Source organism: Mobula birostris, chromosome 12, assembly GCF_030028105.1.
Source record: "Mobula birostris isolate sMobBir1 chromosome 12, sMobBir1.hap1, whole genome shotgun sequence".
In the NCBI taxonomy this organism is placed as follows: Eukaryota; Metazoa; Chordata; class Chondrichthyes; order Myliobatiformes; family Myliobatidae; genus Mobula; species Mobula birostris.
Genome location: NC_092381.1, coordinates 45,988,495 through 46,003,456, shown reverse-complemented (window position 1 = coordinate 46,003,456; position 14,962 = coordinate 45,988,495). Strand labels below are relative to the sequence as shown.

General features: G+C 41.6%; 1 protein-coding gene across 1 annotated transcript in view; it reads left to right on the top strand.

The window, feature by feature from the left end:
- The window catches only part of zyg11 (zyg-11 family member, cell cycle regulator), a 50,878-nt gene that overhangs the window by 14,045 nt on the left and 21,871 nt on the right, over window positions 1-14,962 (top strand). Inside the window, exons 3-7 of the mRNA XM_072273730.1 lie at window positions 744-1,501; window positions 3,980-4,120; window positions 5,523-5,699; window positions 7,160-7,224; window positions 14,555-14,654. Of these exons, the coding sequence (XP_072129831.1) occupies window positions 744-1,501; window positions 3,980-4,120; window positions 5,523-5,699; window positions 7,160-7,224; window positions 14,555-14,654 (1,241 nt within the window). The remainder of the gene's footprint in view (window positions 1-743; window positions 1,502-3,979; window positions 4,121-5,522; window positions 5,700-7,159; window positions 7,225-14,554; window positions 14,655-14,962) is intronic.

Genomic DNA, 14,962 nt, shown 5'->3' with positions numbered 1-14,962 from the left:
GGATCTTTCTTCCTCTTTGGAATGAACTGATCCTGCACCTTCTGCATTATTCCCAGAAATACCTGCCATTGTTGTTCCACTGTCATCCCTGCTAGGGTATTGTTCCATTGAACTTTGGCCAGCTCCTCCCTCATAGCACCGTAGTTCCCTTTGTTCAACTGTAATACTGACACTTCTGAGTTTCCCTTCTCCCTCTCAATTTGTAGATTAAAACTTATCGTATTATGGTCACTACCTCCTAATGGTTCCTTTACCTCAAGGTCCCTGATCAAATCCGGTTCATTGCACAACACTAAATCTAGAATTGCCTTCTCTCTGGTAGGCTCCAGTACAAGCTGTTCTTAGAATCCATCTCAGAGGCACTCCACAAACTCCCTGGAGTGCTGCAGGGTAGGGAAGATCAAAGATATTGAGGAGTGAGGCAGTGAAGAGATTTGAAAACGAGTAAGGACTCTAAATATTGCAAACATATCAATTCATGATAACCTTCATACCGATACTTTAGTTGGGACAAGAATTTCTGACGACATGGTTTCAGGACTCATCAGATTGAATTGTGTTGATATCTTTTATTGCGGGTATTGCTGGACAATTTAAATTTGTACTTGTCAGGTGACTTATGAAGGTTTATATTCTTTGTTCTTATGAGAGTTGTTTTCCTTTAGTGCTGACATAATAACGTAATTCATAAAACTTGAAGTTCACAATCCTCTGTTAATTCGTCACAATTTCTTTTGCAACAGGTGTGCTGAATGAAAAGACAGTGGGAATTTTCCGCAGGAATGATCTGCTGCGCTTGAAGCGAGCTTGTATTCGAAATGCTAAACTGTCAGCAGTAGCATTCAAGAAAGCATTCTGCCACCACAAGCTTATTGAACTGGATGCTTCTGGTGTAAATGCAGATATCACAATAACAGACATTGTAAATGCACTTGTGACAAACAAATGGAATCAACAGTTCTTGCAGTGCCTTGTGTTGAATTCATTAACGCTGTCTCTTGAAGACCCTTACGAGCGATGTTTCAGCCAGCTGACTGGCCTGCGTGTTTTAAGTGTTACCAATGTTCTCTTCTACAATGATGATCTTAGAGATGTTACTTCACTTCCAAAATTGGAAAGTTTAGATATTTCAAACACTTCTGTTACTGACATCACACCACTTCTGACCTGCAAAGACAGGCTTAAATCTTTGACCATGCACCACCTCAAATGCCTGAAAATGACAACTACTCAAATTTTAGAAATTATTAAGGAACTAAAGCTCCTGCAACACTTGGACATCTCTGACGATAAGCAATTTACCTCTGATATTGCACTTCGTTTACTAGGACAGAGTGGCATACTACTTAATCTTCGATCTCTGGATATTTCGGGCAGGAAGCACATCACAGATAAAGCTGTTCAGGCATTTGTTCAGCACCGGCCTACTATGCAGTTTATGGGATTGCTTGCTACTGATGCTGGCTACTCTGCGTTCCTCTCTGGAGAAGGAAGCTTAAAGGTTTGTTTCTTCATATTTTAAGAGCTCAACCTTGGTGTTTATGCTTGGAAAGTTATTGCTATCTGTAAAGCTTCATAAAATTGTTGCATTCAATTCTAGCAATTATTTTGTCTGCTCTAGTCTATTGCTTTGATCAGCTTTCCATGTTTAAATTGATGGCAAAGTAAAATAGTAAGGGCTGGCAGCATAATCTGTATTGATGAAATAAGGAGGCAGAAGTGGTGATTTTATTTCACTGGTATTCCAGATATTGTGATTTGAAATTAATGCAGTGACTTGGATTGTATTTTAGCTACCAAGTTCTTTTCTAGTATTCTCCCATGTTTATAGAAATAAGTGGGGGAGAATTGAACAACGTCATTCTTTTAACATTATCTGCATCTAGCTCATGTTTGGCTTGAGTTTGTTCTTGACACAGATTAAAACTCCCATCACTGTTTCTGGAATCCTTCCTTTTTTTTTGTTTTGAGGAATATTCTTGTGTAACTGAATTTGTGGCCTAAGTTGTAAATAAAGTTATGTTGCTCTTTATTCAGAGGCTGTTTAATATAGTGATGTATTGTCATTGAAACAGGGTGGAGAATTATCTATGATTTTTTTTACCAATGTCCATTTTTATCCATGAGAAGATTTTCATTTTGTAATTCTGGGTAAACATCTTTTCCAGAAAAGATAAGCAAGTGCATTTGGTCATTTAATATTGGCCACAACAAGTACTAGTATTGAAATCACAAATAAGAAAATCTACAAATGCTGGAAATCCAAGCAACACACACAAAATGTTGGAGGAATTCCAAAACTTTAACTGTACTTTTAGATGCTCCCTGGCCTGCTGAGTTCCTTCAGCATTTTGTGTGTGTTGCAAGTATTGATATTGTCTTTTTATAAACAACATTAAATATTTAATCTACAACTGAAACAGCTGTTCCCTTATGTTGCCATTAGATTTGTGTTGACTGCAATTTTTTAACCACACAAATAAATCTGAATAAATATGCACTGTTTATAGTTACTTGGGAATATCTACATGAACTTGGGAACAGTGCAAGTCCCTGATAAAGAAAAGGATGAATGATTACTAGGTGGTCAAGGGAGATCATGTTGCAGTAAAAGTTTTAATTAAAAAAACTGCAGTTGCTGGAATACCTGAAATAAAAATGAAATGTGCTGCAACAGGCAGTAGGTTGGGCAGGTTGTTAGTCTGAAGTGGTAACCTAGTTTATTTTTCTATTGGTGCTACCTGTGCTATTGAGAGTTTCTAGTGCTTTGTTTTCTTTTTCTTTTTACATAACTGGGTATCCTTGTCAAAAAAATACACATTCTGCAGATTTTTAAATAATTTGCATATCAATCAGCATTTACTCATGTGTTTAGAATCCTCCTTGTTCCTAAATTAGACATGATAGAAAACTAATCTTTAACACTCATTAAGTGGTAATGATACTTATTTTAGAATATTGTGATGATGAGAAACCCATCTCTTTCGAAGAATATTGATTTAATTTTTTGGTTTGGTTACCCATGGCTGCTATGAGTGGTTAACCATGCATTATATTATATGTTATGTGTCAAAAAGAGTTTCTCTGTAGGTAAAGACAGAAGCAATATCACATTAATGAAAGCAAAATTGGAATGCTTGAGGCCAGTGCAAATCGGCTTAATTGGCTTAAGATGGTGTGTGAGAGAGACAGTAAAGGATGAGCTGGTATTTGGAGAGGAGGGACAGCCAGCTAGGATAGTGTTGGAAAACACTGCTCCAGAATTGATACAGGCTGAGGATTTAATATTTATTTAATGATACAGTGTGGAATAGGCCCTTTGAGCCATGCTGCCCCAGCAACCCCCAACAAACCCAATTTACCCTAATTTAATCACGGGACAATTTACTGTTACCAGTTAATCTACATAGGACAGTTTACAATGACCAGTTAATCTACCCAACAAGTCTTTGAACTGTGGGAGGAAACCAGAGGATCAGGAGAAAACAGAGGTGGTGGACCCAGAGAAAATGTGTCAATACAAATGATTTTTATAACTGTTGTGGTGCACTTGGTGTCCAGTGAAATTCAATGGATGAAATGAGTCTATTTAACCCCTGTGAGTAAATCAAGACCAAATAGGATCTTTGTCCTGAAACATTAAAGCATTAACATTAGTTTTCAAATTGCTGGATTTTAATCAAAACTCTTTTTACAGCTCCATTTATAAAATGTTATAATGTCTCTTGTTGATTGATGAGAGGGAAGCCTAATAATTTATTAAATTCAATATTATTGAACAATCCCATGTGAAATCTGTATTGAATGCATGTAATTGCTCTAATAAAAATGTTTAGCATTCTAATGGTATTGCACAATTCTAATGAAAATTGATTTGGTAAAGAATGTAACTGCTGAATTTGTCATACAATAGAGAAGGGTAAATTTACTTGTAGAAATCAGAATCAATGAGCATTTCTCCTTGTTTTATATTTGAAAGGTTTCAGGAGAGGCAAATGAAGTGCAAATCTCTGAAGCTCTACGTCGATACAGCGAAAGAGCATTTTTTGTAAGAGAAGCATTATTCCACCTTTTTAGTCTCACACACAGTATGGAAAAGCCACAGCCTGAGCTACTCAAGGTAAATTTCCCTTTGGTAAAAGTATCATTGATGTATAAATCCTTCAGTTAATTGTACTATATATGAATGCATGATATGTGCACAGAGTCTTCGACTCTGCATTATATTGATTTCTGCATACTTGAAGTGCATTCCAGTGCAAGTGGCGAGGGAAGTAAAAATGGGAATTTCTAGATTCTTTGGGATGAGTCAGTGGTTTAATATCAATATCTTGGTTATGGCATCGACTGCAAGATTTCTGTGGTGGAAGCGTTAAGTTATATCTGTTATTGACTGGGCCAATTCTTGACTGGAAAGTTGTATCTTTATTAAATCATTTTCATTGGAGGCTAACATTGCCTGATGTTTGGCCAGGATTCTACCTCTTTTATATAAGCATTTGATTTTGTGAATGACAATAAAATTATCGCTGTATGACAGTTGTATTCCAAACCTGATAATTTCAGGTGTTTCATGATGTACTTTGGGATAAGGGACTAAGTAGCAACTACTTGTGCAGTTAAATATAAATCCAAAACCTCCTTTCAGTAATGTCCTGCTCCTTCACTGGGACTGCTGCTTTATATCATTAACTGAAATAATTGTGGGATATTTATCTGGTGCAAAATACCCTGAAAATGTTATCTATGTGTGAATAAGGTATTTGTGTCTAATCTGTAATTATTTTGGCCTAAACTTTTGCAGATTGTAATTCTCAAATATTTCAAAAATAGTTGGTTTTTAAAGAAAATTCTTGTAAATTTATATTTTGGCTTATATTTTTATTTTTAATTTTGGACATGCTATGCTTTCAAGCCATTTGTTTCAATACAGTTTTTTTAAAATGTTATTTTTCCTTCCTGGTTTGTTGTGAGATTCTCTAAATGTGTTGCCTACTCAACCAGCTTGATAACATTGCTGTTCCTATGCCGGGATCATTTTAGCACAATGAAGGGAACAGAACACTACAAATATCACTGGATCTTTCTGGAGGAACTCTGAGGTCAGAGGCCTTTGCTTTGTCATTTGCTGTAAAATCTGCACCAATTTCTTAGTGAATTTTTTGAGTTAGAGCAACACTGGCAAACCTGGAACAATTATCCATTAGTTGCTTAAAAGTTTTTGGTGATTAATATTTTTCCTGTGAAAACAGGTAAGTTGTTGATCTTGGCATGCGTAGCTGTGAATGTCTCTCTTTTTTCTGGTGTATCCTAGCATGGATATTAGCACATTCACTGAGGACTGAAAAGCTTCTGAAATTAACACCTTTTGATAGCAGGGAAGTTTGTTGGTTAAAGCTCTGTTTTAAAGGGTATTTTTCGCAAAATGTGAGATGCCTGAACTTATAAAGGAAGGAAATGGAGCCAAGCAATGTTTAGAAACAAAAATGCCTCCCATAACACAAGTTTCGTTTTTATTTCAGCTTGTGGTCACTGGAATGAAGAACCATTCTACAAATCTACCAGTGCAGCTAGCGGCAAGTGCATGTGTGTTCAATTTGACAAAACAAGACTTGGCTGCTGGCATGCCTGTACGACTTTTGACAGAGGTAACACGTCTCTTGCTGAAAGCCATGGAACATTTTCCAAACCATCAACAGGTAAAGAGCTGAAAAGGCTATGTTATACCCACAATCATTAACCATTACCAAACAGCTGATCATCTCAAACTTTCCCTTATTTTAGGCTACATAGCTTTAATCAGAAGTTTTCTATAATTCGTCAACTGAGGCAATACCTTTGATTCCTTTACACTGGTTGTAATATTTGAAGACACAAATGCATTTACCAGTACAACCTTAATAAATGTCTCTTAAGTATTTTATAACAAGCCAGAAATGTTTGAGATTTTTAAAAGTTGGATCATGTTGGTTTATTGATTTAGGGTCTTCAACACTGTATATCTGGAACTAAATAGAGGAAAAATGTTTGCACAGCATTTCTTTACATTGCTCTGCAATTGAAAATATGTGTGATTTACAATTTATAAAGAGTGTCATCATTTCTGGATCAAATTGTGAAACACTTGTGAAGTTTGATCAGGCCCTCGCTGTCGTGAGTCCACTTGGCAATATTTTTTCACCCCCTACTCTCATTTTCCTCCCTGCAACCTCCATTGTGGTTTGTGTCAGAGACGTTTGCATTATTCACTTTGGAGCCTTGTTTTGGAGGTGCCTTATAGTCAAATGCCCTTTCACACAAAGGGTAGTGGAATGATAGCTGCAAGAGATGCTGCAGATACTGAAAAATTGGACAGTCTTGAGCCACGCAAAATGCTGTGGCGCTCAACATGTCAGATACTATCTGTGGAGGGAAGTAAGCAGTCGATGTTTTAGGCAAAGGGCAAGATAAGAAGTACCTGGCTATAGAGACAGAGCGAACAGAAACGGGTCCTTCAATGACATGTGTGCCAACCATTTAGAACTAATCTTTACTTGTATTATTTCCCAGCATTTGCTTCATTGCCTTTTATGTCTTGGTGATTCAAGTGCTCATCCATGTGCTTCTTAAACTCCTTCACTAACTCTGGGTAGTGCATTTCAAATCGCAATCACCCTTTGGGTGAAAAATTTCTTCCTACGTGATTCCCCTACCCCTGACATTAGATTAACTGGTTTGTAGTTTCCTGGCTTATCCCTGCTGCCGTTGAACAAGGTATCATATTTGCCAGTCTAATTCATCCAACATCTTACCCGTGCCAGTTAAGATTTAAATATCTCAGTCGAGACCCTAAAAAAATCTTAACGTTTTTGCTTCACTCCACCTTCGATCTGTACCCCATGTCTGCATCCTAGCCGACTCAATTCGTTTCTTAAGTTTTTTTTTGTTCCTAATCCTCAGTTTACCCAATTGATGTCAGCGAGGATTCCAACTCTGAATTGTGTATATTACATTGCAATTAGAATGAGTTTGTACCTTGGAAGGAAAAAAAATATACTTTGTTACTTTCCTCAGTCACTTTTTTCCCCACGTGTTCAAAATGTAGTTTAGAGAATATGTGTGTGATATTTGCCAAATGATTTCTGATTGTGAAATCTTGTTCTTCATATTTTCATTTTAGCTTCAGAAGAATTGCCTGTTGTCTCTTTGTAGTGACCGTATCCTACAGGACGTCCCATTTAACAGGCAAGTAAAACGTTTTTATGGAAATACAAAAAAGGAAATTTCTCTTTAATGGATGAATGCAAGTCAAGCCATCTAGGATACTAATAGCATGATCCATGAGAACATTAGTAACACCATAAAATAAAAAAATAAGTCATCATGTCATTAACGTTGTTAGCCAAATTAATTATAATCTGAACTATTGCAACCTCATAAAGGAGAAAAAAACTGAGAAAACTAATCCATTTGGTATCCAATCTGAATGAGGATACTCCATGACTTCTTTCACAGGGTTAGAAAATTGTTGAGGAATGTACGTCCTTTATAGCTTCCTTTTGCTGCCTTAGTAGCACACGAATGCAGCTTTACCTATGTAATGAACTGGGACGACAAGAATTGGATTACAACAAATTTTAGGTAAACTTAAAGTTTGGAGACTAATGGAGAGATGGGAATATAGATAATGTGTATCCTTTTGATGTTAGCAAGTTGATCATAGGCCTCTGATTTCTAATAAAACCAGGGTTCTGAAGATGGTAGCTGAAGAGATTGTGGAGGCATTAGTAATGATCTTTCAAGAATCAATTGTTTCTGCCATGGTTTCAGAGGACTGGGAAACTGCAAATATCACTCCACTGTTTAAGAAAGGAGTGAAGCGAAGAAAGGTTATTATTAGCCAGACCTCAGTGGTTGGGAAGATGTTGGAGTCAATTGTTAAGGATGTGGTTTCAGGATATTTGGAGGCATGTGATAAAATAGACCAAAGTCAACAGCATGGTTTCCATGAGGGAAAATCTTGACCTTGACAAATCTATTGGAATTTTTTGAGGAAATAAGCAGGACAAGGAGAATCGGCAGATGCTGTGTACTTGGATCTACAGAAGGCCTTTTGAGAAGGTGCCGCTGCTTAACAAGTTAAGAGCCCATGGTATTACAGGAAAGATAATAGCATGAATAGAGCATCAGCTGAGTGGCAGGAGGCAAAGAGTGGGAATGAAGGGAGCCTTGTCTGAATGGTTGCCAGTGACTAGTTTTGTTCCGCAGAATTCGTTTTTAGGACCACTTCTTTTTATGATGTATATCAATGATTCGGATGACAGAATTGATAGTTTAGTAGCCAAGTTTGCAGATGATTCAAAGATGGGTGAGAGGCAGGTGGTGTTGAAGCAGGGAGGCTGCTGTAAGATTTGGATTAGGAGAATGGGCAAAAATGGCAGATGGAATACAGAGTTGGGAAGTGTTTGATAGAAGGAATAAAAGCATATACTATTTTCTAACGCAAACACAAGGAAATCTCCAGATGCTGGAAATTCAAGCAGCGCACAAAAAGTGCTAGTGAATGCAGCAGGCCAGGCAGCATCTATAGGAAGAGGTACAGTCGACGTTTCGGGCCAAGACCTTTTGTCAGGACTAACTGAAAGAAAAGATAGTAAGACATTTGAAAGTGGGAGGGGGAGGGGGAGATCCGAAATGATAGCAGAAGACAGGAGGGGGAGGGATAGAGCTAAGGGCTGGAAAGTTGATTGGAAAAAGGGATACGAGGCTGGAGAAGGGAGAGGATCACGGGACGGGAGGCCTAGGGAGAAAGAAAGGGGGAGGGGAGCCCAGGGGATGGGCAAGGAGTTATAGTGAGAGGGACAGAGGGAGAAAAAAGAGAGAAAAGAAAAAGAAGGGGAAAAAAATAATAAATAAATAAGGGATGGGGTACGAAGGGGAGGTGGGGCATTAACGGAAGTTAGAGAAGACAGTAGGTAGGCTTATTCAGAAAGTCAGAAGGCGTGGGATCCAGGGAAGTTTGGCCAGGTGGATTCAGAATTGGCTTGCCTGCAGAAGGCAGAGGGGTGTGGTGGAGGGAGTACATTCAGATTGGAGGGTTGTGACTAGTGGTGTTCCACAAGGATCTGTTCTGGGACCTCTACTCTTCGTGATTTTTATTAATGACCTGGATGTGGGGGGTAGAAGGATGGGTTGGCAAGTTTGCAGACGACACAAAGGTTGGTGGTGTTGTAGATAGTGCAGAGGATTGGCGAAGATTGCAGAGAGACATTGATGGGATGCAGAAGTGGGCTGAGAAGTGGCAGATGGAGTTCAACCCGGAGAACTGTGATGTGGTACACTTTGGAAGGACAAACTCCAAGGCAGACTACAAAGTAAGTGGCAGGATACTTGGTAGTGTGGAGAAGCAGAGGGATCTGGGGCTACATGTCCACAGATCACTGAAAGTTGCCTCACAGGTAGATAGGGTAGTTGGGAAAGCTTATGGGGTGTTAGCTTTCGTAAGTCGAGGGATAGAGTTTAAGAGTCGCGATGTAATGATGCAGCTCTATAAAACTCTAGTTAGGCCACACTTGGAGTACTGTGTTCAGTTCTGGTCACCTCACTATAGGAAGGATGTGGAAGCATTGGAAAGGGTACAGAAGAGATTTACCAGGATGCTGCCTGGTTTAGAGAGTATGGATTATGATCAGAGATTAAGAGAGCTAGGGCTTTACTCTTTGGAGAGAAGGAGGGTGAGAGGAGACATGATAGAGGTGTACAAGAGGAATAGATAGTGGATAGCCAGCACCTCTTCCCCAGGGCACCACTGCTGAATACATCAGGACATGGCTTTAAGGTAAGGGGTGGGAAGTAATATAAGATGTTGTTCCTCCAACTTGAGTGTGGCTTCATCTTGACAGTAGAGGAGGCCGTGGATAGACATACCAGAATGGGAATGGGACGTGGAATTAAAATATGTGGCCACTGGGAGATCCTGCTTTCTCTGGCGGACAGAGCGTAGGTGTTCAGCGAAACGGTCTCCCAGCCTGCGTCAGGTCTCGCCAATATATAGAAGGCCGTATTGGGAGCACCGGACGCAGTATATCACCCCAGCTGACTCACAGGTGAAGTGTCGCCTCACTTGGAAGGACTGTCTGGGACCCTGAATGGTGGTGAGGGAGGAAGTGTAAGGGCATGTGTAGTACTTGTTCCGCTTACAAGGATAAGTGTTGGGAGGGGGATCGGTGGGAAGGGATTGGGGGGTGGGGGTGCAGGAAACGAATGGACAAGGGAGTCGTGTAGGGAGCGATCCCTACGGAAAGCAGAAAGAGGGGTGGAGGGAAAGATGTGCTTAGTGGTGGGATCCTGTTGGAGGTGGCGTAAGTTACGGAGAATTATATGTTGGACCCGGAGGCTGGTGGGATGGTAGGTGAGGACAAGGAGAACCCTATCCCTAGTGGGGTGGCGGGAGAATGGGGTGAGAGCAGATGTGTGTGAAATGGGAGAGGTGCGTTTGAGAGTAGAGTTGATGGTGGAGGAAGGGAAGCCCCTTTCTTTTTTTTTAAAAAAAAAAGGACATCTTCATCCTGGAATGAAAAGCCTCATCCTGAGCAGATGTGGCGGAGATGGAGGAATTGCGAGAAGGGAATGTCATTTTTGCAAGATGCAGGGTGGGAAGAGGAATAGTCCAGGTAGCTGTGAGAGTCTGTAGACTTATAGTAGACATCAGTAGATAAGCTGTCTCCAGAGATAGAGACAGAAAGATCAAGAAAGGGGAGGGAGACGTCGGAAATGGATCAGGTAAACTTGAGGGCAGGGTGAAAGTGGAGGGATAGTTAATGAAGTCAATGAGCTCAGCAATAATGCAGGAAGCAGCGCCAATGCAGTCGTTGATGTAGCGAAGGAAAAGTGGGGGACAGATACCAGAATAGGCTTGGAACATGGATAGTCCCACAAAGCCAACAAAAAGGCAGGCATAGCTGGGACCCATACGGGTGCCCATGGCTACACCCTTAATTTGGAGGAAGTGGGAGGAGCCAAAGGAGAAATTAAGAGTAAGGACTAATTCCGCTAGACGGAGCAGAGTGGTGGTAGAGGGGAACTGATTAGGTCTGGAATCCAAAAAGAAGCGGAGAACTTTGAGACCTTTCTGATGGGGGATGGAAGTATAGAGGGACTGGACATCCATGGTGAAAATAAAGCGGTGGGGACCAGGGAACTTAAAATCATTGAAAAAAATTCAGAGTGTGAGAGGTGTCACAAACATAGGTGGGAAGGGATTGAATAAGGGGGGATAAAACAGTGTTGAGGTATGCAGAAATGAGTTCGGTGGGGCAGGAGCAAGCTGAGACAAAGGGTCTACCAGGACAGGCAGGTTTGTGGATCTTGGGTAGGAGGTAGAACGGGAAGTGCGGGGTGTGGGAACTGTAAGGTTGGTAGCAGTGGATGGGAGATCACTCTGCTCTCCACTCCCTCCTCACTAATCCTAACATTATAAAACCCGCCGATAAGGGGAGTGCTGTTGTAGTCTGGCGCATTGACCTCTACCTTGCCGAGGCACAGCGACAACTCGCAGATACCTCCTTTTATTTACCCCTCGATCATGACCCCACTAAAGAGCACCAGGTCATTGTCTCCCACACCATCACCAACTTTATCAGCTCAGGGGATCTCCCATCCACTGCCACCAACCTTATAATTCCCACACCCCACACTTCCCGTTTCTACCTCCTACCCAAGATCCACAAACCCGCCTGTCCTGGTAGACCCTTTGTCTCAGTTTGCTCCTGCCCCAACGAACTCATTTCTGCCTACCTCGACACTGTTTTCTCCTCCCTTGTTCAATTGGTTCCCACCTATGTTCGTGACACTTATCACGCTCTGAATTTTTTCAATGATTTTAAGTTCCCTGGCCCCCACCGCTTTATTTTCACCATGGATGTCCAGTCCCTATATACCTCCATCCCCCACCAGCAAGGTCTCAAAGCTCTCTGCTTCTTTTTGGATTCCAGACCTAACCAGTTCCCCTGTACCACCACTCTCCTCCGTCTAGTGGAATTTTAGTCCATACTCTTAATAATTTCTCCTTTGGTTCCTCCCACTTCCTCCAAACTAAAGGTGTAGCCATGGGCACCCGTATGGGTCCCAGCTATGCTTGCCTTTTTGTTGGCTTTGTGGAACAATCCATGTTCCAAACCTATACTGGTATCTGTCCCCCACTTTTCCTTCGCTACATCAACAACTGCATTGGCGCTGTTTCCTGCACGCATGCTGAGCTCATTGACTTCATTAACTTTGCCTCCAACTTTCACCCTGCCCTCAAGTTTACCTGGTCCATTTCTGACACCTCCCTCCCCTTTCTTGATCTTTCTGTCTCTATCTCTGGAGACAGCTTATCTACTGATGTTTACTATAAGCCTACGGACTCTCACAGCTTCCTGGACCATTCCTCTTCCCACTCTGTCTCTTACAAAAATGCCATCCCCTTCTTGCAATGCCTCCGTCTCCGCCGCATCTGCTCTCAGGATGAGGCTTTTCATTCCAGGATGAAGGAGATGTCCTCTTTTTTAAAGAAAGGGGCTTCCCTTCCTAAGCCATCAATTCTGCTCAAAAACGCATCTCTCCCATTTCACGCACATCTGCTCTCACCCCATCCTCCCGCCACCCCACTAGGAATAGGGTTCCCCTTGTCCTCACCTACCATCCCACCAGCCTCTGGGTCCAACATATAATTCTCTGTAACTTCCGCCACCTCCAAGGGGATCCCACCACTAAGCACATCTTTCCCTCCCCCCCCCCCCCCCCCGCTTTCCTCGGGGATCGCCCCCTACGTGACTCCCTTGTTCATTCGTCCCCCCCATCCCTTCCCACCGATCTCCCTCCCGGCACTTACCCTTGTAAGCGGAACAAGTGCTACACATGCCCTTATACTTCCTCCCTCACCACCATTCAGGGCCCCAGACAGTCCTTCCAGGTGAGGCGACACTTCACCTGTGAGTCGGCTGGGGTGATATACTGCGTTCGGTGCTCCCGATGTGGTCTTCTATATATTGGCGAGACCCGATGCATACTAGGAGATCGTTTCGCTGAACACCTATGCTCTGTCCGCCAGAGAAAGCAGGATCTCCCAGAGGCCACACATTTTAATCCCACATCCCATTCCCATTCTGATATGTCTATCCATGGCCTCCTCTACTGTCAAGATGAAGCCACACTCAAGTTGGAGGAACAACACCTTTCATTCCGTCTGGGTAGCCTCCAACCTGATGGCATGAACATTGACTTCTCTAACTTCCATTAATGCCCCACCTCCTCTCCATACCCCATCCCTTATTTATTTATTTATTTATTTATAATTATCATTTTTTTCTCCCTCTTGTCTCTTCTCACTATAACTCCTTGCCCATCCTCTGGGCTCCCTTCCTCCTTTCTTTCTTCCTAGGCCTCCCGTCTCATGATCCTCTCCCTTCTCCAGCCTTGTATCCCTTTTGCCAATCAACTTTCCGGCTCTTAGCTCTATCCCTCCCCCTCCTGTCTTCTATTATTTTGGATCTCCCCTCCCCCTCCCCCTCCCACTTTCAAATCTCTTACTATCTCTTCTTTCAGTTAGTCCTGATGAAGGGTCTTGGCCCGAAACGTCGACTGTACCTCTTCCTATAGATGCTGCCTGGCCTGCTGCGTTCACCAGCATTTTTTGTGTGTGTTACTATTTTCTAAGCGGGGAGAAATTTCAAAAGTCTGAGGTGCAAAGGGACTTGATAGGTTGAGTTAGTGTTGAAGGCAAATGCAATGTTTGCATTCGTTTCGGGAGGAGTAGAATATAAAAGCCGGGATGTAATGCTGAGACTTTATAAGATGCAGCCTCACTTGGGGGTATTGTGAGCAATTTTGGGCTCCTTATTTAAGAAAGGATGTACTGATATTGGAGAGGGTTTAGAGGAGGTTCATGAGAATGAAAGGCTTATCTTATGAGGAGCGATGATGTCTCTGGGCCTTTTCTTGCTGAAATTTAGAATAATCGGAGGGTGGGGGGTGGAGTCTCATTGAACATTGATGTGGAGAGAATGTTTCCTACAGTGGAGCAGTCTAAGACCAGATGACATACCTTCAGAATAGAAGGACGTCCATTTAGAATAGAGATGAGAACTAATTTCTTCAGCCAGAGGGTAGTGAATCTATGGAATTCGTTGCCACAGGTAGCCTTGTGGAGACCAGATTATTGAGTGTATTTAAGACAGAGGTTGATAGGTTCTTGATTAGTCAGGGCATAAGAGGTCTCAAGCATAAGGCAGGAGAGTGGGGTTGAGAGGGAAATGGACCAGCCACGATGAAATAGCAGAATAGATTCGATGGGCATATAGCCTAATTCTGCTCCTACGTCTTGTGGTCTTATGAAAAATTGGAGACTCAGAAATCACTTGCACAGGAAATAAGGGATAGTGATGAAACTGAGTGATAAAAGCAATGCAAGTGCTTGAAACACAAATATTTTTATTATTGGCATTGTGGTCACATACGATTGCAGTTTGTGCACTTTTCTTGAAGCATTTTTTAAAACTAATTCCAAATGTATTAACATTTTTTTTCTTCCCAGGTTTGAGGCAGCAAAATTGGTAATGCAGTGGCTTTGTAACCATGAAGATCAGAACATGCAGAGAATGGCAGTGGCCATCATCTCTATTTTAGCAGCAAAGGTATACATGTTTGTGTGCACGTTGTTTTGAATGATTTCTAATTTGATGTCTCATTCTATAATGTGATTGTTGGTCAGGCAAATCAGTTTACATCAAAATCTGCATCAAACAAGATGCGAACTGAATTGCTGTATTCTTTGCCCCTGAAAAACAAGCATTCCCTTAGTGTAGCATCAAACTGTCTACTTTTCTCATGCCTTTTTGTTCCCCTCTTTCTGAGTGAGTGAGTCTTAATTTGTATTGATTGTGGGTGATATTACGTTTAACACTTTTACCCATCAACAACTTTGCCAACAGTCTGAATTTGA